The 20,896-nt window shown below is 33.4% G+C and overlaps 1 protein-coding gene across 8 annotated transcripts; it reads left to right on the plus strand.

Annotated features, from left to right (window-relative positions):
- The first annotated feature begins 7,632 nt into the window (after nt 1-7,632).
- On the plus strand, nt 7,633-20,875 carry LOC122525412 (ecdysone 20-monooxygenase). 8 transcript variants are annotated; one of them, XM_043648190.1, is made up of 12 exons: nt 7,633-7,918; nt 8,785-8,789; nt 12,941-13,084; nt 15,025-15,168; nt 15,847-16,045; nt 16,812-16,999; nt 18,055-18,253; nt 18,595-18,757; nt 19,269-19,435; nt 19,529-19,607; nt 19,749-19,946; nt 20,570-20,875. In XM_043648190.1, exons 3-12 carry the CDS (start codon nt 12,964-12,966, stop codon nt 20,684-20,686), a joined length of 1,575 nt encoding a protein of 524 aa, XP_043504125.1. In that variant the 5' UTR covers nt 7,633-7,918; nt 8,785-8,789; nt 12,941-12,963; the 3' UTR covers nt 20,687-20,875. The 8 variants fall into 8 exon arrangements, with proteins under 8 accessions (XP_043504125.1, XP_043504126.1, XP_043504124.1 ...); XM_043648191.1 differs by lacking the exon at nt 8,785-8,789; XM_043648189.1 differs by lacking the exon at nt 8,785-8,789 and having other exon boundaries at nt 7,647-7,743.
- Nucleotides 20,876-20,896: the final 21 nt, after the last annotated feature.

Raw genomic sequence — 20,896 nt, forward strand, 5'->3', positions numbered from 1 at the left:
CGTTCCTGTTAATTATACATTGGATGTTACAGTACGTATTTATATAATTTCATTTTTTATTCAATATTATCTGATATAACAGTAATCCGTTGACGACGTTTTACGATCAGATAAAACAGATAAAATACGTATATTTTATAAACATTCATTTATTTTATCGAATAAAAGATATAAAGATACGAGTTTTCATTTTGTAAAGAGTACGATATCATCTTTTTTATTTCTCTCTCTTTCTCTCTCTTTCTTCTTGATATAAAACGATGTAAATAACCCGGCTTCGAAATTCGAGGTTTAATGACACACAACTACCACTACTACTACTATTACTACTACTACTACTATCATTATTACTACTGCTACTGCTACTATTACTACAACTATTACATGGCTAAGGATTCGCGCGAGTTCTCGCGTGGGGAGGATGTCGATTTTAAAACGGGCTGCGGGAACGTGTAATCGCATCGGACAGAATTCCGAAGAGTGACCAGTTGTCCGTGATCGCTTCCTGGTTGGTCGACCGTCTTCGTTTGTGTCGGTATTCGTGTATCCCTCACAGGTATAATATACTTATGTCTACCATACGCGTTTTACGAACGTATATCGGTTGCTCCTTTAGTTTGTGTGTGTGAACACACAAGCAAAAGACGTTTCTTATTTCTCTTCCCCTCTCTCTCTCTCTCTTTCTCTTTATCTGTATTGGTTTATACATTCGTACACCTGTTCCGATAGCCGTGTGTCCGCCTGGAGTGCTACGAACAAGCTTTCGCGCATGCTTATCGAACAACTTCGCGGGTTCTTTGACAGAGATATCGAATTCCATGACCGAATCGACATTTTTTTTCTCTCGATGCCAACTGAAAGTACGTTTTTCGGTACGTTTTTATTATCTTTGTTATGCGATATGATATTTCCTATTTGCTTCTTTCTTTCTTTCTTTTTATTTTTCTTCTTTTTTTTTTTAAGGAAATCGAAAGAAATTTCTAATCGACAGGTGTCCCGTTTCGAATCGTTTGCCTTTTTTTTTTTTACCTATCCGATGAGTTTTAAATGCAACCGCATTGTTTCTTTCTTTTTTGGCTAACACCTGTATCATTTGAAAAATAATTTTCAATAAAAATAATTGTTTGAACAAGAGGATATGCAGAGAAAGGGAGAGAGAGAGAGAGAGAGAAATAATTATACGATAAATCTAATATTTGTAGAACTTATTCATGAGAACCATACCGTTATGTTTGTATAATTAACCCTGCGTAACGCCATATGTAACTTCGAAATCAATACTTTGATATCTGTTTTATTACATTCTTTTTTGTTCTTTTTTTTAAATTGCGTTTTACCATTGTTTCATAATCAAGCAGTTTGTTTATGGTAATTTGGAGTTTTTTATTATTCAAATCTAAATGAGTGTTTTTCAAATGAAGCGTACAAATTTGTTTAGTAATATTATCTCGTATTTTTTTGTTTTTAATTATTCTTACAATAATTATCTTTTTATTTCTTTTTATTATTATTAGTATTAATCGTCGTCATCATCATTATTATTATTATTATTATTATTATTATTACGTTTATGTGTAATGTAACTTCGTAACTTCTATATCACACATGTCATACGTGAAGATATAACGATAACGTATCAAGTATTTTGAAAAAAATATTGATATCAACGTTATATTCGATAGCATTACATTTTATTTCGTTGGATTATGTTCGCTTTGTCTATCGAGTATTATTATTATTATTATTATTATTATACTTTGCTATTAATATGCTTTCGATAGTCGCGACAAAAAATAATAATTTATTTTGCAATATCAGTGAAAGAAGAGAAGGGAGAGGAGAAGATTTCGTCTCTGCTTTTTTTATCAATTTAATTTTCTTATTTTTTTAAACCCACGTATAATGTTACATAAGTGCTAAGCAAAATCTATATCGAAATACCGAATTCTTTGATAATTACGATCAAATTAAATTGCTTGAATTTGCAATCGTGGAAATTTGAGCTCTTCCGCATTTCTGTTTTTTCTTCTTCCGTATTTCTGCATTTCCGTGATCAATAATTTATCGCAATATTAACAAAAATATGGAAAATACTTATAAAATATGAACAAGATATATACAGTAATAATAAATACATACATGGGTTGGTTACAAATTTTGGATTTGTATTATTTTTGATCGAATTCACTTCTCATCATTCTGTCTTTTTATTTTTTATATACTTTAACAGGTCAGAATAATTATTTTATAATTTAGTTGATTATTATTTCACGTTTTTAATGGTAACACATATAATAAATATATATTGTATGTATGTATGTATATGTATAGATATGCATATAAAAAAAGAAAGAAGTGCATTTCGCAACGTAGACAAAATGTCAGACGATGTCGTCGAGGTCGTAAGATCTTACAAAGGGCTGCTGATTCTCTCCTCCTTCTCAAGTTTAACCTCGTGCGATATTATTTGGTCTATCGTTAGGACTAACCCGTGAAGCAGAAGGAGTCTCGTGTAAACGCACGTGCGTCGGCAACGATCAACCGGAGAGACCATTCTTTTTCTTCAACAGACGACCTTCGATCGATTTCATTGTTCGTATATACGTCCGTTCATTGACGTTTTAAATTATACAACCAAGTTGCAAGGAAGATATAATGGACGGAGAACAAAACAATGGTTAATAATTTCATTCTAATCATTTTTTTCTAAAAATTTCAATATATAATTGAAAATATTTTTACTAATATTTTGTATAAAATCGTATTATATATTTGATCGTGATGTACGATTAAGTAATTTCTAAATTATTATTCATTTTTTCAATGATATTCAATATTTCAAATTTATATCTAAGTAAGCAATTAAATGATTGTATGATTGTTTACAATATCAGTGTTTTTATGATTCTGTCTAATGACATACGTTCAAGAGTTAACAATATGAGATTATACATTGAATCGATTTATAAAGAAAGAAAGAAATAAAGAAAGAGAAAGTTGAGTTACATTAACAGATAAAATTCTTAGATATTCGTTGAAGAAAGAAGAAAAAGAAGAAGATAAAGAAGAAGAAGAAGAATCGGATCCACTTAACATTTCGTTGGAGGCGACCTCGTGTGTCTCTGAGTCTTATTAGGGAGCCTGCTGTAAAGTCCAAGAAGATACGAGTAGCCTTCTTATTTGCTTCACGTGAGACACGCACGCTCATTTGCCCTTTTTCATTCTTTTATTTATAGCGCCCATTTCGTGGCCGAGAGAGAAGCAGATGTTAGCGAATCGTTGTCATCGTTGTCGTCGTTGTCATCGTTCTTGTCCGCCGTTGATCCGTCAAAACCCCAAGAATCGCGACACGAGCTTTCTTACGCATTCGATTTATCATTTCTAATCGCATATTTTTGTTCATTTTTCTCAAGGAACGGACATCTTGTGCAAGCTTCTTAATTCTTCGGAATGATAACTTATTTTATTTATCTTGTATTTAGAAAAAGATAAAAAAAAATATAAATTACGTAACGTACAAACTTTTTCTTTATATTTTCATAATATAAATATACCCCCACCCCACCCCCGTGTGTTATATAGATATTAAATATTATAATCTTTTTTTGGATACATATATGTATATATAAATTAATTAGTTATTTTGAAAAAAAAAGAATAAAAAGTAATTTAAAATTGATTTACGAGCAAACGGTAATCTCAAATCTAACCAATTAAGAGTAGAACGAAAGGAAAGTATTCTATCGTGTTTGACGTTTTATCGTCTCGTAAGAAACTGTTTCATTCTTTCTTCCTTACTTTGAACGAGAAAAAGGGAGTCTTACGTGTAGGAAAAGATAGAAAAAGGAAGACGGATAGATTCGAAATCGAATGCAAGTTAAATTACCACCGTATCCGTACGCGTGAATTTATTTTTCCTTGTTATTTGCGCGTGCAAGTAAGAGAGAGACAGAGAGAAAGAGAAAAAGATAGTCTTTGGCTTTCGCGTTCGGCTTATCCCAGTTTATTAGGGGGAACAATATGGAATGTACGCCCGTGGGATTGCGATTTATATCCCCGGTACTTGCATTACCTCACGGTATCGCAGCACACAGGAGATTGCAGTAAAGCATCTCGGACAGTGCAACGCTAGAGACCCTGCCTGAGGAGAGTTCATTGGGTGTCTCTCGTATTGGATCCATCTTTTTCTTTCTTGTCTTATGTTAATCTTAGAAGAAAAAAAAAACCGAGATACATCTACGCTGCTATCTAATCATTATTTTCATTACAGATATACAAAAATTAGATTGGACAGATCATAAATAGATCCGAACGTTTCTTTAACAATCATTGACCGGACAACCCAATAAACAGTAAACTGCCTAAAGAAAGAAGCATGGGACAAAGTTATTCGAAAAAGTTAAGAAATCTAAAGATAATCGAGATTTTGCGTAACCCGACAGCGTCCTTCCTTCGTTTATTCGTGCCCTTCTTCGAATGGCCTTGAAGAGGATCGAAAGTTAAAGGAGCATAGCGCGTTCTGCCGCGAAAAAGTAACTTCGATCTACCGAAGAAGAGTATTCTCTACTTCAGAATGTTTTTAAGACTACTCTTCCAACCCACAGCTTACTCGGTTCCCGCCCCGCCCCCATAACCACCTCATCCACCTCCTCCTGATCTTCCTCATCCTGTTCGTTTACTCCTTCCACCAGCGTCGTCTTGTTCATCCTTTTCCTCTTCCTCCAGTTGTTCCTTCACTTCATTCTACTGTTGGAGCTCTTCGTATTCAGTGACTCTATACTGTGTGTTGCTCTGTGGTACGAGAGTACACTTCCTCGTATACCACATAGCGTATCTTTCACGGCAACGCATGCCCCGTCGTCGTCTCGACGTTGCTCTCCCAACCGTTTTATTTCGTTCGATTCAAAACGAGTTCCAATCGACGTCTCATTCCGCGTGTTCACGCCCGCTATAAACGCGATAGAAGCTACATCATTTCCCTTCTTCCCTTTCTCCCCCCTTCTATCCTATACCTCTCCTAGTCCCGTTCTATGTATATGTATTATAATATATGTGTCTGTATATAGTAATATATTCTTACGTAGTAGTAGTATCTAGTCGCATGCGCGCGCGCGCGCACGCTAGAGACCACCTTCATTGCCTTCTTCGTCATCAACACTATATTACTGTTACAAGCTTCGGCTTGTGTCTCGTAATATGTTTATTCGATTTCCTTTTTTCTTTTTTGTTTTATTTGTTTGTTTGTTGTCTCTTATCGTTTTATTTTTTCGAGGTTTCGCTTATTGAATTTTATTCTAGATCATTTTCTATCGTAGATCATATTGCGTTTATCTCTCTCTCTCTCTCTCTCTCTCGAGTTGCGAATTTCTTTATTAGAAATTTATTTACAACCAACAACTTCTCGTTTCTCTTCCGGTATTGTTTTCTTCCTATCGTTTTTCTTCCTTTTTTTTAAATCGCAATCTTTTAACGAACCGTTCATATATTATTGTATTTATGGTTAGTTAACGGGATTTTTTAGTCTGATCTTTTTTTAGTTTGTTAATTTTTTTTCGAAGAAATTTATCACGCGTACGATTCACGTGTCTTCCGCTCCGAATTCTCCTTTTATTTCTCTCGAATGCTTTTTTTTTTCCTTCTTCTTCTTCTTTTCCCTTTACGTACAGATATATTTTTTCTTTCTTTCCCCCTATTAGACAAGCTACTCGAGAGAACTTGTCCTTCTACGGATATTGCATCACCTCTATCCTAGAACCGTCTAGAATCTTAAGATCGACTTCTTTCGAGGGTCGGTTCCGATTCGTTGGAGCGACTACAACGCAACCCCTTTATAGCTGGGAAGGACACGATAGAAATATCAAATTTCGAGGTGGTCCTTCTCAAAGAGAAAGGATCAGGTTTACGTTTTAACCAAATAAAACATTTTAAAAGGAAGAATCTATCGATTCTTCGATAATTTAATTTAGAAGATATTTCAAAATTCTAATATAATATATAAACTATTATAATATATAATATCTCCCAATGATATTTATTCTTTATCGAAGAAGATCAAGTTAATCCGATTGGAAAATTAAGGCCCAAAATTCGAAAACAATTCTTCCTTGACAAATATTATACCGTTGATAACTGAAAAGAACAAATAACGTTACAATATAAATAAATTTATCGGATGCGAAGAAAATTAAAAAAAAAATACATAAAATAAAGTAAGAGAAAGAAAGAAAGAAAGAAAGAAAGAAAGAAAAAGAGAAAGAGAGAGGAAGGAAAGAAGCTTTGAAGCGATACGAAGAAGTGGTATTCAAACGTTAGGGGCTATCGATCTTTGGTGGGGTACAAAGAGTGCCATCTGTCGGTAGTTTAATGTCTACGATCATTCGACCAATGAACGAACTGGAGAGTCCCCCACTCGTTGTTCAGTTATCCCCCACCAGGCGTGGCGGCCTGTCGCGTCGCCGTGCGTGCTCTCTTGTCCTCTTCGTCCTCGTCCTCGTCCTCATCTTCTTCGTCCTCGTCTTCTTCTTCGTGTCCTCGTCGTTGTCGTCGTAGGGTCTGCCAGGGTAACGACGGTAGATGTAAACACATAAGGAGAGAGAAAGATAGACGGGATAAGAAGAAAGAGAGAGGGAGAATTGGGAAGGGGGAGGGTGGGTCTCACTCTCTCTCTCTCTCTGTTTCTCTCTCTTTTGCACGGAGAAACCGAGCGTCTCGTGATTCGTCGGGCGAAGTAAAAGGGCGGGTGGGGAGAGGAGGAGGAGGTGAAGGAGGGGGTGGATTGGAGGGAGGAAGAGAGAGAGAGAAAGAGAGATAGATAGAAAGAGAAAGAGTGATAAAGAGAGAGAGATTACAAGAGGCGCCGGGCAAGCATCTCAGAACGGCGGTGTGCTCCGTTCGTCTCTGAAACACAGAGAGGAGAGAGTCGGGGTTCGATCGATCGATCGGCTGGCATGATCGAGCGTCGAACAATTAACGGCCATCAAATGCCCATCTCGGGTACGCGTGGCGCGTAAATCGCGGCGCGTAAATCGTGGCACGCTCTTGCGATTCGACGGACACGCGCCTCTATTCTCCTCCTCCTCCTCCTCCTCCTCCTCCTCCTTCTTCTCTTCCTCCTCTTTTTCCTCTTCCTCCACCGTCACCTCTACCTCTACCTCTACCTCCAACCCCTCCAACCCTTTCCTCCTCTTCCTTTTCTTCTGTTCCCTTTTTGCCCCCTCTCTTTCTCTCTCTCTCTCTCTCTCTTCGATTTCATCTTTCCTTTTTCCCGTTCTCCAAAAAGCAAACTCATCCTTTTCTCCCCTCCATTTTTTCTTTACAACCCCCTCTTCCTTTTTCGTCTCCCTCGTGTATATATATATATATTCGACATCGTCTTTTTTAACTTCGACTTCGACTTCTTCTTCTTCTTATTATTCTTATTCTTGTTCCGTTTCCGCCTTCCAAAGTTTTTGGGAGTTAACGCGCGAGTTCAATTTTGTCGCGATAGTTTGTGTGCCGTACTTAAAAACTTCGAGTAACATCTTTTACTACCTCCTATCTACTGTTGTTGTTGTTGTTCGTTCGTTCGCATAACCAAGAACGGTACTTGCTGATTTTATCGGATCGATATATTCGATCGGTATAATACTACCGGAACTATCGAATCCTTGGATCGTCCTCAGCGTGTCAGTGTCTTCTCGTTCTCTTCGTCGTCCGACTTCTTGGGAATTAATCGAGACTCGTAATTCAAAGAGGACGAAGAGAGTAAGCTTCTACTTCTTCTTCTTCTTCTACTTCTTCTTCTTCTTTTTCTTCCGAGGTCGTCGTTCCTCTTCAACTTCGTTTTCTTCTTCTACTTCTTCTACTTCTACTACTTCTTCTTCTTCCTCTTCTTCTTCTTCTTCTTCATTAGATCGTGTCTGCCAAACTTTTTTTTACCGTAAGTACCTTTTCTTATTTCCTTGACTTCTTTCTTTTATCATCATCGTCATCATTATCATCATCATCTTTATATCTTCTTCATTGTTTTCTTATAATTAATTAAATTTTTTATTCATTCTTGATAGAAAAAAAAAATATCTGACACATTTGTCGAAAGAAATTAATATCAGCAAATTGATGTATTAAAATTAGAATAAATTAGAATAAATTTGAATAGATTTAATCGAGTTTACTAGTTTATATTCCTTAAGAAGTTTAGTCGATAATCGATAGATACAAACACACACACACACACAAATATATATATATATTGGAGAGAAGGAAGCGACCGGCTTTCAACTCGCGTTATGTAATACGACGATCGAAACCGCGCGAGAGTTCTTCTCCCTAAGAGTAAATTGCGATTATTGAGTTTCGCGGTGCGGAGAGAACGTTAACATTATTAACGGGATTTATAAAAGGGGAGGAATGTCAGTTGACAAGGTTTTCTTTTGGCAGCGATGACGACGATACAGTCAACGGAGTCAGTTCAGTTTATATCGGCTAAATTCTACTTACTTTTTACATTTATTATTCGACTATTCTTATTCCAATTAAACAAACTTCTTCTTGTAACTCTTATTTTTGCAAAATACTATCACTTCCTCCTTCTCCTACTCTTCCACTTCAACCTCCACCACCATCTTATCATCTTCCTTCACCCTTTTATTTTCCTACACCTAAACTTGCGTTTCATATTTTGACGTATCAAATATTTCGACATTATACTATAGACGTATTACAATTTTCTAATCGAAGTGACGTGTAAATATATATCTTTAACATGTTGTCCGTTAATTGCACTCACGACGACACTTTTTATAGATTGGGTAAGTGTCTCATTTGTAAATTATCATTTATACTTAATTATTATTATTATTAATATTATTATTTCTATATATATATATAGAATATAATTATATTCCAATATATTCTATATATATATATATATATATAACATCGTAAACACTCCGAACTTGGGTAACATATTAACATATACATTATTATTTAAAAATATTCAACATATATATATTTCTTGTTGTTTTTTTCCATGAAAAATATATCGTTAAAAAAAAGTAAAATAAAATCGATAAAGTTAGGAGGATGGGTATATTATCGAACGTTGTGTTTCGTATATTGCATAACACGTTTTAATATTATGTATTGTCGTCGGATATACTGCTGTAGGCCCCAAAAGCTCGACGTGTATCATCATCTTCTCACTCGCGTTGCTTTTCACCGTCCTAATTGCGAGATATTGAGCCGATTACTCGACACATATGTATATCGGCCATCAAATATTATAATCCCTAGATATACTCAGCAAATTGGCAAGGCCGTCGAGAGAGATCCTACCGGCTAGCCGTGAGGGGAATTTCGTAATCGTTCTTTGCTGCTCGTTCGACACAACGTGTGTATGTGTCTCCTCTATATAATAATAATACAGAAGGGAACTCTCTTAGCCTCGCTGTTTTCGCTCGTAAATTTTCGAAGATATCGAATGCCGACGCTATTTATATGGCTAATAAACGAGATTGAATTTGTCTCGACGAACGGCTCGGCCACGAATCGACCGATACTTCTTTTTTATTTTCTTATTCTTCTTCTTCTTCTTCTTCTTTTTCTTCTCATTTTTTTTTCTCTTTTATTCCCCTCTTTACGAGCGGTTTTCTTTTCGATCCAAAGTTCCGTTTTTCGAATAATTAAAAGAATAAAAAACAAGCTTCTACACCCCCAACCTCCACCCCTAAGAAGAAAAATAAATTAGAGTTTACCTGGTTGCAAGATAACGCGATCGTTCGTGTTACTAATATAAATATAAATGAATTATATTGTGTTTTGTGTTGTTTAAAAACGATCTACGGCGAATTTCGCGACCGCGTCGTATTTCGTTATTTAGAAATCGATCGACGTTAAATCCGATCCGATAATCGATATGCGCGAGATTTATTTTCTTTTTTTTTTCTAAACATAATCGTTCCACGATTCTTTCGTAAGATTTTTTCTTTCTTTCGTATGTTTGCGTACACGTTAATTATACATTTCATATATAATTATATATATATTAATATATTTCTTCCGAGATATTTTTATCGGACAGTAATTTGGCGTACGATACGAAAAATAAAAAAATACATAATATGTAAATTAATAGAACGACTAGGATATTTTTTATTTCTATTTTGTTCTCTCTCTCTCTCTCTTAAATATTCTAAATACTTTCTAATGCACAGGTATATGCACATGTACTCGTACACCTATCACCACGTTTTTTACCTCCAACTTTAATGGAAAAGTAAGCAATTTAGAAAGTTAGCGTGACAACCTATTGACGATTGAATTCTCATGTTATTTTTACGTTTTGTTAGACGACAAAATTATATACAAAAAAATATTTCAAATCGAACGATAATAAGTTTTTTAGCCGTGTTATATTTGGTAATTATTTCATCTTCGGTTGATATAATCTGTTTGATCGTCGCGTGGAAAGTCAATTTGATAACGCTAAGGTGTTGTTAGATCCAATCGTCATAAACGGTAGCGCTTGTTAGATAGATAATCTTGCCGATTAATAATAATAATAATAATAATAATAATAATAATAACTTCCGAATTTCGATTTTATCTTGTATGACGTTATCGAGTAACTCGTTCGTTTTGTTTGACGTAAAAAGAAGGAAAAAAAGACAAAAAAATTCTTACAATTACGCAGAGAGAGAGAGACAGAGATAAAGAGAGAGTGAGAGGGTGAGAAGAAAATCGTACGACGTTTATTATTTTCCCTTTCGATGATCTCCCCGAGTTCAATTATTTGCAGAAAGTCCTTATCGAAATATAATATATTATAGGACATAAATAGTCGTGTGACCAACGCAAATAGGTCAAGCTAATGCGATAATATGCATTATTATAACTTTATTCGCTTACGTTTCTCGATATTTTCCAGGAGGAGAAGAACCAGGAAGAATGAAGAACAAATGTGATACAAACAAACACATTTTAACATAGATACATACGTTCCTTGACTGATTTCTTCTCTCATCGTTTGAAATCAATATTTTAATAACATATAACAACTGTTGTTAAAAACGTAATTACATTAAAAATATATCCACGATTCGAGATGAACAATTTTTATTCCATAAGAAAGAAAAGCAAACAATCTTGCAAGCAAGCAAGCAAGCAAGCAAACAAGATAAAAACTTACTCCCATTGTTCTTTCGATATGATAAAATAAAATATCGTCGATAAAAATCTATATAATAACTAAAATGATAAGTTAATTAAATGAAAAATATAAAAATAGAATAAAAGATCGATAGAATAGGGGGAGGGGGGGATCAATCGGTCGTTATTATTGGTTCGTTGTCGTCGTCGTCGATGATGACGAGAAGAGAAACGGATAATTGACAATAAAATACTTATAAGACAATTAATAAATCGATCGAAAAATTTGCGAGAGAAAGAAAACGAATTGAAATCCTTTGTTTTTTTTTCTTCTTTTTTTTTTTTAATACTTCGCATCTGTCTCTGTCTCTCTGTCTGCTGTTGGTTGGCTGTGGTTGGCTGGTCACATTGGTGAACGGGAGTCAACGCGATGACACGCCGTTATCGGCGCATCGTAAATAAAAGAATCTCTCTTCGCAAATAACAGTGGGACACTCGTAATCGTTCGGTTGCAAGAACAAGAGGAGAGACAGACACGACCTTACGATGTGACAAACGGAGAGGAGGAGAGACATAGACGATCACAAACACACACACACACACACACACACCATCGTGCACATGCACAAAACACACGCACGATATGCAGCGTGCACTTTTTCGCCCTTTATCCCGCCTCTCTTTTTCTTTATCGCGTGTATTCACGCTTATACACATGTGTGTGTGTGTATGTGTGCACTGCATTCCATTTGATTCGTCTCTCCAACTATTTAGACAGAGTAAGAGAGAGGGAGAGGGAGGAGAAAGAGAAAAAGACAGAAAAAAATAATACTAATGCGGAGAAATGCTGCTGCTGTTGCTGCTGCTGATGCACATGAATCTGTTTTCTTTTTCCTCTTTATTTCATCTCATAATAATATTTTCTATTACTCACTCTCTCTCTCTATTTATACGTGTGTGCGATATACGTTTAAACGTGGATCTCTCGTTTTACAAACTTTCCAACTATATCAGTGAAAGAGTGAAAGATTTAAACAAAACAAAAATATATATATATATAAATGTTAAGAAAGGCTGCAAAGATTTTACTTTTCTTCAGTTTTCTTTTTTTTTTCTTTTTTTCTTTTCACATTCGTTTCCATTTTTTTTTTACATGATTTCTTTCCATACGTTCTAATATTAATATTAAACGTGCATTTAATTAATCATTTCATATGGTTGAATGTATATATTGATTATTTTGGAAAGTAAAATAGAAAGGGATAATTAATGGATATGAATTGAAAGTATATAGCATATACAGTTTAAAATGAATTGTACTTACTTATTGAATTTTTGTTAATCCCTATTAAACTTTATTTTCCATAGATCTGTATATATTCTTAAAGATAAACACACGTGTAATATATCATTTGAAAAAAAGCGACAGATGATTAAAAGACAGGAGTTATCAAAATGAAGATAATAAAATATAAAGCCTAAGGGTACACATAAATTGTAATAATTTATATTCCATATGTTTATATTTTCTTCTACTTCTTTGAAATTATCATCATCCATACTTTCTTTTTCTCTTATCATTTTTTTCACTCCCTTATCTTATTCTTCTTCCGCTCGGTTGTTATGTTTTTTTTTATTTTTTTTTTTTTTTAATTTTTTTTTGTTTTCTTCTTCTTCTTCTCGTCTTTTATTATTCCTTCTTACATTAAATTTCTTTCTCTTCGCTTCGTTATTACTCTTTCTTGATTTCTTGATTTTTTTATTTATTTGTTTGTTTGTTTGTTTGTTTCCTTTACTTCACGTTCGTTCACAGGTGTGACGTTAGAGAGTCTCGAGATGTTACTCTCAGGTGCTTGGTTCGAGGTTATAGCCGCAACACTTCTCACTATTTTACTCCTGGCTACTAGTTATCGGCCACCTTGGTGGTTCTGGACCGGAACTACTCATAAATCTAATGGTAAGTTTTTTCTTTGCTATTTTATTATTATTATATCGATCATATATTTCATTTGAATTAGGAAAAACTGACGAGTACACGCGTCGTCGTTTAAATTAATGACAATATTTTTCTATTTACGTAGAAGTATATAAAACACACAGTTATTAGATTAAATTATGATTCTTCAAAATTCCTTTCGATATATTTCTATCAATTTTTCACTCGAATTCATTCCAACGATCGAAATCAATTTTACATACTTATCGATATACATTTTTAATTAATGATCTCTTATACACAACTGTAATTTATTATTATTATTATTATGATTAATAATATATGTAAAATTCTTACTATTTTCTTCGTTTTTATCTATCGCGTGTGTTTTAATCACGAATAACATACGACCACGATACACGTACTTGCTTTTAAAATAGATATTTTCTGTCTCTCAAGGATCTCGCATTTGCAACATTGTAACGCACATGATTTCTCTACTGGATCTGATAAATATCAATACCCTTTCAATTCGAGCAGTTATAAATTTGTCATAGAAAATAAAATAAAAGATATAATATGATGAAAGAGAAACAATTTTTCGAATAAAAATCATTAAAAAAATATGAAGGAAAGAAAAAATACGAAAAATAATATCACGACGTGGTAAGAATTTGAAAGTTTCAACGCGTACGTACGTTTCGAACGCTATTCGTGTTATACATATTATCGAAGTGACGTAAATGAGAGAGTAAAACGAGAACGTGTGTGTTTAATACGTATATGCATACATATTTACAATTAAACACAGATATATGTATACTATACTTATACATATGCGATGTAAAAGGTCAATGAAACGATTAGACGATCGTATCAAGGTCGACTGATAACTAGATTTTTATCTAACGCGCTTATCGTTTAATATTATATATTCGACAAAATGAATATTACGCTTATGTTTCGTGTGATCTAAGATGCTCGTATGCGTGTATTATTATTTCCTCATTTACTCGATTACATTTGGCACGCGTTTATCTCTTTCTATCTTTCCTCCTTTCTTCGTTAATTTTTTTGTTGTTCTTCTTATTCTTCTTCTTCTTCCGTATATAACTTATACGATTTTATTTCTTTTTTTTATATACTTAACGTTAGAGAAAAAATTTGTGGACGATGATGATAGAGTTAAACTTATATACGACGATGATAACTTATAATCTACGATTTAACACACACATATACACACGTATACACATCGATACGTGTTTATCTTAACGATGGCGAAGTTGAATTATAAAACCAGTCGAGATAATACTTCTCTCTGATCAACCAAATTGAAAATAGAAAAAAAAAAAAAACATATAAATGATAATGAATATCCTTAAGCTTTGCATAAATTTGAAATCACTCGATTCACGTGATATTAGAATGATTCTCTCATTATGGAATAGATTTGTAGAATTAGATATTAGACGTTATACATTTTTCGATTGGCTGACGAACAAATATATATGCTAATGAACCCTTTTTCCTAATCTACGAGTCATGGGATCACACGGTCTTCTTATTTGATTTTTTCGACTAGAGAATTGTTAGACGTTTTTATATTTCCGGTGGGGTTGAGAAAGAAAAAAAAAAAAAAAAAGAAAAAGAAACGAGAACTAAAATTTATAATAGAGATCCTCTTCCATAAATTGAAAGGGGGTTCACGGGATCACGCGAGAGGATCCACCATTGGACGGACGTTTTTATATTTCCGGTGGTGGTTTAGATGGGGAAAAAAAAAAAACATCGCATAATGATAATGTATTCTTCATTTTTCGAAGATTATATTTTCTAATTGTAATAATCGAATATTACGTGATGTTAATATTTAACAATGAGATTATATTATTATTATTATTTTATCGTTGAAAACGTGGAAATGGGGTTTAACGACAATAGCTTTTGTTCCTTCTCAGGCATATCGGAAGAGAAGGATAGGAAAACATTTAAAACAGCACGGGACGTGCCAGGTCCATTTTCCTTACCTATTCTTGGCACAAGATGGATATACTCCTGGATGGGATACTATAGAATGAACAAGATTCACGAGGCTTACAAAGGTAAAGACTTTGGCCTCTGTCTCCCTACGAATTTATTTTTTTTTTTTCAATAACATTTTATCCAAATATTCAATAAACTTTATATTTTCAATTCGATCAATAATCGGGGGAATAAAAAAATCAAATGTACATAATTGTGCCCATAATTATGAAAGTGGTCTAAGTCATAATTAAAAAAAAATTATGAATTTATTAGTTATTTCACGCAACATTATTTCAAACTAAATTAAATCAATGTAATTTTCACGATATTGTCAACAAATGAATTATTAAACAGTGTTTGTTATTTCAATATTATATAGAATTCATTTAATGTTCAAATGTAATCCTTTAAATTAAATAATTATGGGCACAATTATATCAATTTGTGTTAAAATAAATTGTAGTAGTAGTAACGTTGTAAAAAAAATTCGAACGAATAATTATTGCAGAGTGCGGGGGGAGGGGTGGAGGGGGTTGGTTAATATTTTAAGCTTAGAAAAAAAAAAATAAAAACTCATCGAACTGACACTGCGAATGAAAATTAATGAAACCGAGGATATGGCGGGGTGGGGTGTGTGGAAAATTGTGTTAGAAATTACGTAAGAATAAAGTAACGATATGAAAGCTTTCGAATGAATGAGAAAAATGATCGTTCCTCGATATCGACCAGCCCTATAATCCATGATTTAAGAGTAGATCTGAATCGACGCTACGGAGGCTTGTGCAAGGAGGAGGCATTATGGAACTGGCCGGTGATATCGGTATTTTCTCGTCATGACATTGAGCTGGTACTCAGGAAAGGATCTAGATATCCTCTTCGTCCTCCCCAAGAAGTCATATCGCACTATCGACACTCGCGACGCGATCGATACACTAATCTTGGTCTCGTAAACGAGTAAGTATAATCGATTTTTATATCCTTAAATTAAATGTACATATAAATATATATAATCGATGTATTTAACTCTTTAATGCATGACTTGTTTTTTTATCGTAAAATAAAAAACAATACGGGAATACGGGTTTTGCAAGTTTAATAATAAATTTTTGTCGATTCGCGTTAGCTCGTTCGTTAATTAATACAAAAATTGTATAAATTGGAGAGGAAGGAAAAAAAGGAACAAAGTGAAATTGTATTGCGCCCGTATATATATATATATATATTATATAAATCACACTAACTTAAATTTATTATATTTATTAATGCTTCCTCTAAAGCATGCATTTAAGAGTTAATTAACATTTTGATTGCCAACGTTGTTGTTGTTGTTGCGAAATCGATTTAGAATGAATTAATTGACGTGTCAATTTCGACGATGATAAGTTTTTATTGCAAATTTGTTCGTAATATGTTAATGTAGTAGGAGTAAAAAAAAAAGAAATCTTATAAAATACGTAACGAGATATATGATAGGCGGCGATTGGCAATCAAATTTGTTCATCATATTATTATTATCGTTTAATATTCAATACAATGTGTCACCATTAATTTCTATCCTTTTTTTTTTCTTTTTTGTTTTTCCCTTTTTTTTCATTTTTTCTGTTTGGTTTTCTCTATTTTCCGTTTGTTTTAACAACGCCGTTTATCTACGACACATCATCATCACCAAATATTACTACTACAACAACAACAACACCATCGTGCACACAAACACACACAGACAAGGCGAGACTTGGCTAAAGCTTCGTTCTGCTCTAACTCCGGAACTCACTGGTGCTAGCACGGTTCTCGGCTTCTTTCCTGCTCTAAATATCGTCTGCGACGGTTTCATCGAGCTCATACGAAAACGTAGAACCATGTTTGGCGTTGTGGGATTCGAAGAACTCGCATATAAAATGGGACTCGAGAGTGAGTTTTATCATCATCTTCTTTTTTTTTTATTTTTTCTCCTCCTCCTCCTCCCTCTTCTTCTTCTTCTTCTTATTCTTATTCTTATTATTCTTCGCTTTATTTAATCTGTTTTTTTTTTTCGTCGTACGAAAAAAATTCTACGAGATGTTTCACACATTTGTAATTATTTTTATTAAATAATCAATATATCTCATTATATATATATATATATATATATGTATTATAAATTTGATTAATTAAAATCGAATATTTCATAATTCGAATTTCGAATCGATCGCGAGACTACTTTTCATAGGCTGTCAGATTAATTAGCAATTAAAATAGACATTTATTTATACGACCAATTTTTTTTCCAATAAAAAATAACATTTATATTCATTTTAATATTAAATTTGCATGATTATTAGGTTAATGCATAATCGAATAAGTTAGTCATTTCGGTTGAATAAATTCTCGTTCAAAACACCCTTCGAACTCGTATGTCGCGTTAAGAAAAACATCCACCCCTTGCCCCCCGCCCCCTATTTCTGAACGTTGGAAATTGTTTTAACGAACGTCCCGTTTAATGAAAAGATTATAACAATTAAATCGTATTAAAATGATATAATAAGAATAATATTACAAAATTAAAAATACAAAAACTTTGAAATTACTCGAATTCGATTATTTAAAAATAAATACAAATTGATGAGAAGCAAATAACAACGTTTGAAAATATTTTTCAATCGATACAATCGAATCTACGTATATTTAACTAATCGTCAGGATAATAAAACACAATGTTTCCTTTCTCGTATCGAATATCGAACATTTGCACGTTACCTTTTCTTTACTTTTGTTTGCTTTATTTGTTTTCTTTTTCTTGATTTTTTTTTTCATGGTCTCATCGTTTACGAAAATTTTTTTTTAATCAAATTCATCGATTTGTGTTTTGAAACTTTTCGAATTTTAATAAGAGAGAACGTGATTTCACGATGTTACATGTAACAAACCCTTCGTAATAAATTGGGAATTGAAAAATCGTTAACATTTGATCCGTTGTTTTCCGAAAGGTACTTGTACGTTGATTCTGGGTCGGCATCTTGGCTTCTTAAAGCCGGATTCGAGCGACACGCTTACTGCAAGATTAGCGGAAGCAGTTAGAATTCATTTCACGGCCTCGCGAGATGCCTTTTATGGGTTGCCGCTTTGGAAGGTGCTACCCACATCCGCATACAAACAGCTGATTGAGAGCGAGGATGCTATTTACAAGTTGGTATCGAATATTTATCATTTTTATCATATTTTATATATACATTCTTTCTTTTTTTTATCGAAATAATTTGAATAAATGAATTTGAATAAATATATTAAACGATAAAATCAAATATAAAACAATTGAATTTCAATTTTCGTATTAAAATATACAGGATGTTCTATAATAATAATAATAATTAATGACGAGGGAATATGATTTTTTTATCAAATTTTCAAACTAATTTATTTCGAATTAAATATGAAAAGAAAAAGAAAGTTGGAGAAGAATTTTCGATTTTGTTTCTTTTTTAATTGGAATTAGTTTTCCCTATTTTTTGTTGTTGTTTTTTTTCCAGTATAATATCGGAATTAATGGAAGCAACGATAATCGAAAAAAGAAACGATGCCCGAGACGAATCCGTGGAGGCAGTTTATCAATCGATTTTACGACAGAAATCGTTAGACATAAGGGATAAAAAGGCAGCCATAGTGGACTTTATTGCGGCTGGTATACACACAGTGAGGCCGTCATAATATTCTAGTTTATAACTTTTCGTATGTATATATATATTTATGGAATTTCGATTATATCAAAATGTATATGTTAATTTAAACGATTTCTAGGAATCGTCAATGATCGTTCGATTTCTCTCATTAAATATAATACGATCTCTCGAAACGTTGAAACTACGTTTAACTTTTTCTAAATATAATCGAGCTTTCATGAAAACAAAAATTAACATCGAAGAGATCGCATAAGCGGCGAGAGGATAACAAATATTTGATGATTTTACGAGAAACTTAGTAATAGTAATCCGTAATTCTAATATTTTCACGTGTCCTCCTCTCTTTCTTCACTTTCATATATTACGAGAATATTCGTATTTTGATATTTTGAAAAATGAAAGATATTAAAATAAGCTAATCAAAAATCTAACAATATCATTTTTCAAATGTTACATGATAAGAAATTAACAAGTTTCATGGCGTGTCACATATAATGACATTTAATTGATTCGTTTGTTCACAGTTGGGTAATACCTTAGTCTTTCTCTTCCACATGATAGGAAGTAATCCAAAAGTACAACAAACCCTATACGAGGAAGCCACGTCGTTGGCACCACCAGGTTGCGATCTGACCGTTGATGATCTTCGAAAAGCACGTTATTTGCGTGCCTGCATCACCGAAGCGTTCAGGTAAATAATTTTCCAAACATTTCTTTTGAAAAAAATAATGAAATAATCGTCGACGAGAAAAATATTCATTTGAAATCGTTGATACGCGTTTAGGCTCGTTCCTACCGCACCGTGCATCGCAAGAATCTTAGACGAACCTATCGAATTGGACGGGTATCATCTCGATACCGGGGTAAGTAAATACTTTTTCTCGATTCTCCAATTGTTAAAGTCAACGATAGTTTGATTACAGAGATTTCAAATACGGTTAAAAACTTAACTAATCGGAACTGTACTTAAAGTCTTCACTTTTCTTCTATCTTCTTCATCCCAGACGGTAGTTCTCTTGCATACATGGGTAGCTGGATTAGACGAGAATAACTTTAAGAATGCGTCCAAATGCGAGCCTGAAAGATGGCTGAATCCTACGGTACCACATTCGCCATTACTGGTAGCTCCTTTCGGTTCTGGTCGAAGAATCTGCCCAGGCAAACGCTTTGTGGAACTTGCTCTACAACTTATCCTAGCTAAGGTTCGTAATTATACAGTAATACGTGATTCCCCGTTCATTTTACTTGCTTATTTTATAATTCCTCTATCTCCCCCCCTCCCTCTCCCCACCCCAACCCCCGTGATATCGTTTAATATATCATAATACATTTCTCTTTTCTTTTTTTTTGTTTCAACATTTTTATAATATTTTCTTACGAACAAAATTACGCGTTCAATTTTTTTGTCAACAAAATTGCTTACAGTCGAAACGAGAAAAAAAAAATAGTAAGAAATCGATTAAAACTAGGACAAAATTTGCATTATTTTCTTTTTTATATAATCGTCGTACTTGTCCTTCGGTATAGTGTTATAACAATTTAGAAAGAAAATTATTAATGAGCATGGAATGTCGATAAAAATCAGACCTTGAAAAACATTTCCAACGCGGCGAAAGATCGTTTTCTCTTTCGAGAATCGTGTCGTAGAATTATTAAAAAAAAAAGAAAATGAAAATGAAAATGAAAATGAAAAAGAAAAACAAAAAAGGTCAAATTGTTGAAAAATTGTACAAATCAAATTTAAAAAGAAACGGATTATTATTGTTGAAAATGTCAGGATTGTGAGTAATCTTTTTTTTTGTGTTTCTTTTTCAAATTTTCGCAGATCGTTCGAGAATTCGAAATCATAGTAAACGATAAACTCGATCTACAATTCGAGTTTATTCTCGCACCGAAAAGTCCGGTCTCGCTCGGTTTTCGAGATCGCGTGGAGGTGGTATGAAAAAAAAAAAAATAAAAAGAAAGAAAACACGAATAAAAGAGATCGAACACACAATAAGAAGACCAAACGAGAACGAATGAACGCCTTGCCAAATCGCGTTTATCAATTTTCGCGTCGTATATATATATATATATAAATAATATGTTGTATATTAAAATATAAGCGCGAAAAAATAATGTTTAAGCATTCGACGACGTTTATAATTTTCAT

This window comes from Polistes fuscatus, unplaced genomic scaffold, assembly GCF_010416935.1.
Source record: "Polistes fuscatus isolate 324 unplaced genomic scaffold, CU_Pfus_HIC Scaffold9, whole genome shotgun sequence".
In the NCBI taxonomy this organism is placed as follows: Eukaryota; Metazoa; Arthropoda; class Insecta; order Hymenoptera; family Vespidae; genus Polistes; species Polistes fuscatus.

Bases quoted from the DNA above. Each gene is read 5' to 3' on its own strand.
- LOC122525412 (XM_043648188.1), top strand. From the start codon at position 8,744: ATGTTGTCCGTTAATTGCACTCACGACGACACTTTTTATAGATTGG. The intron at 17,000-18,054 runs GTGAGTTTTATC...GTTTTCCGAAAG, and splicing joins ATATAAAATGGGACTCGAGA to GTACTTGTACGTTGATTCTG. The intron at 18,758-19,268 runs GTGAGGCCGTCA...GTTTGTTCACAG, and splicing joins TTGCGGCTGGTATACACACA to TTGGGTAATACCTTAGTCTT.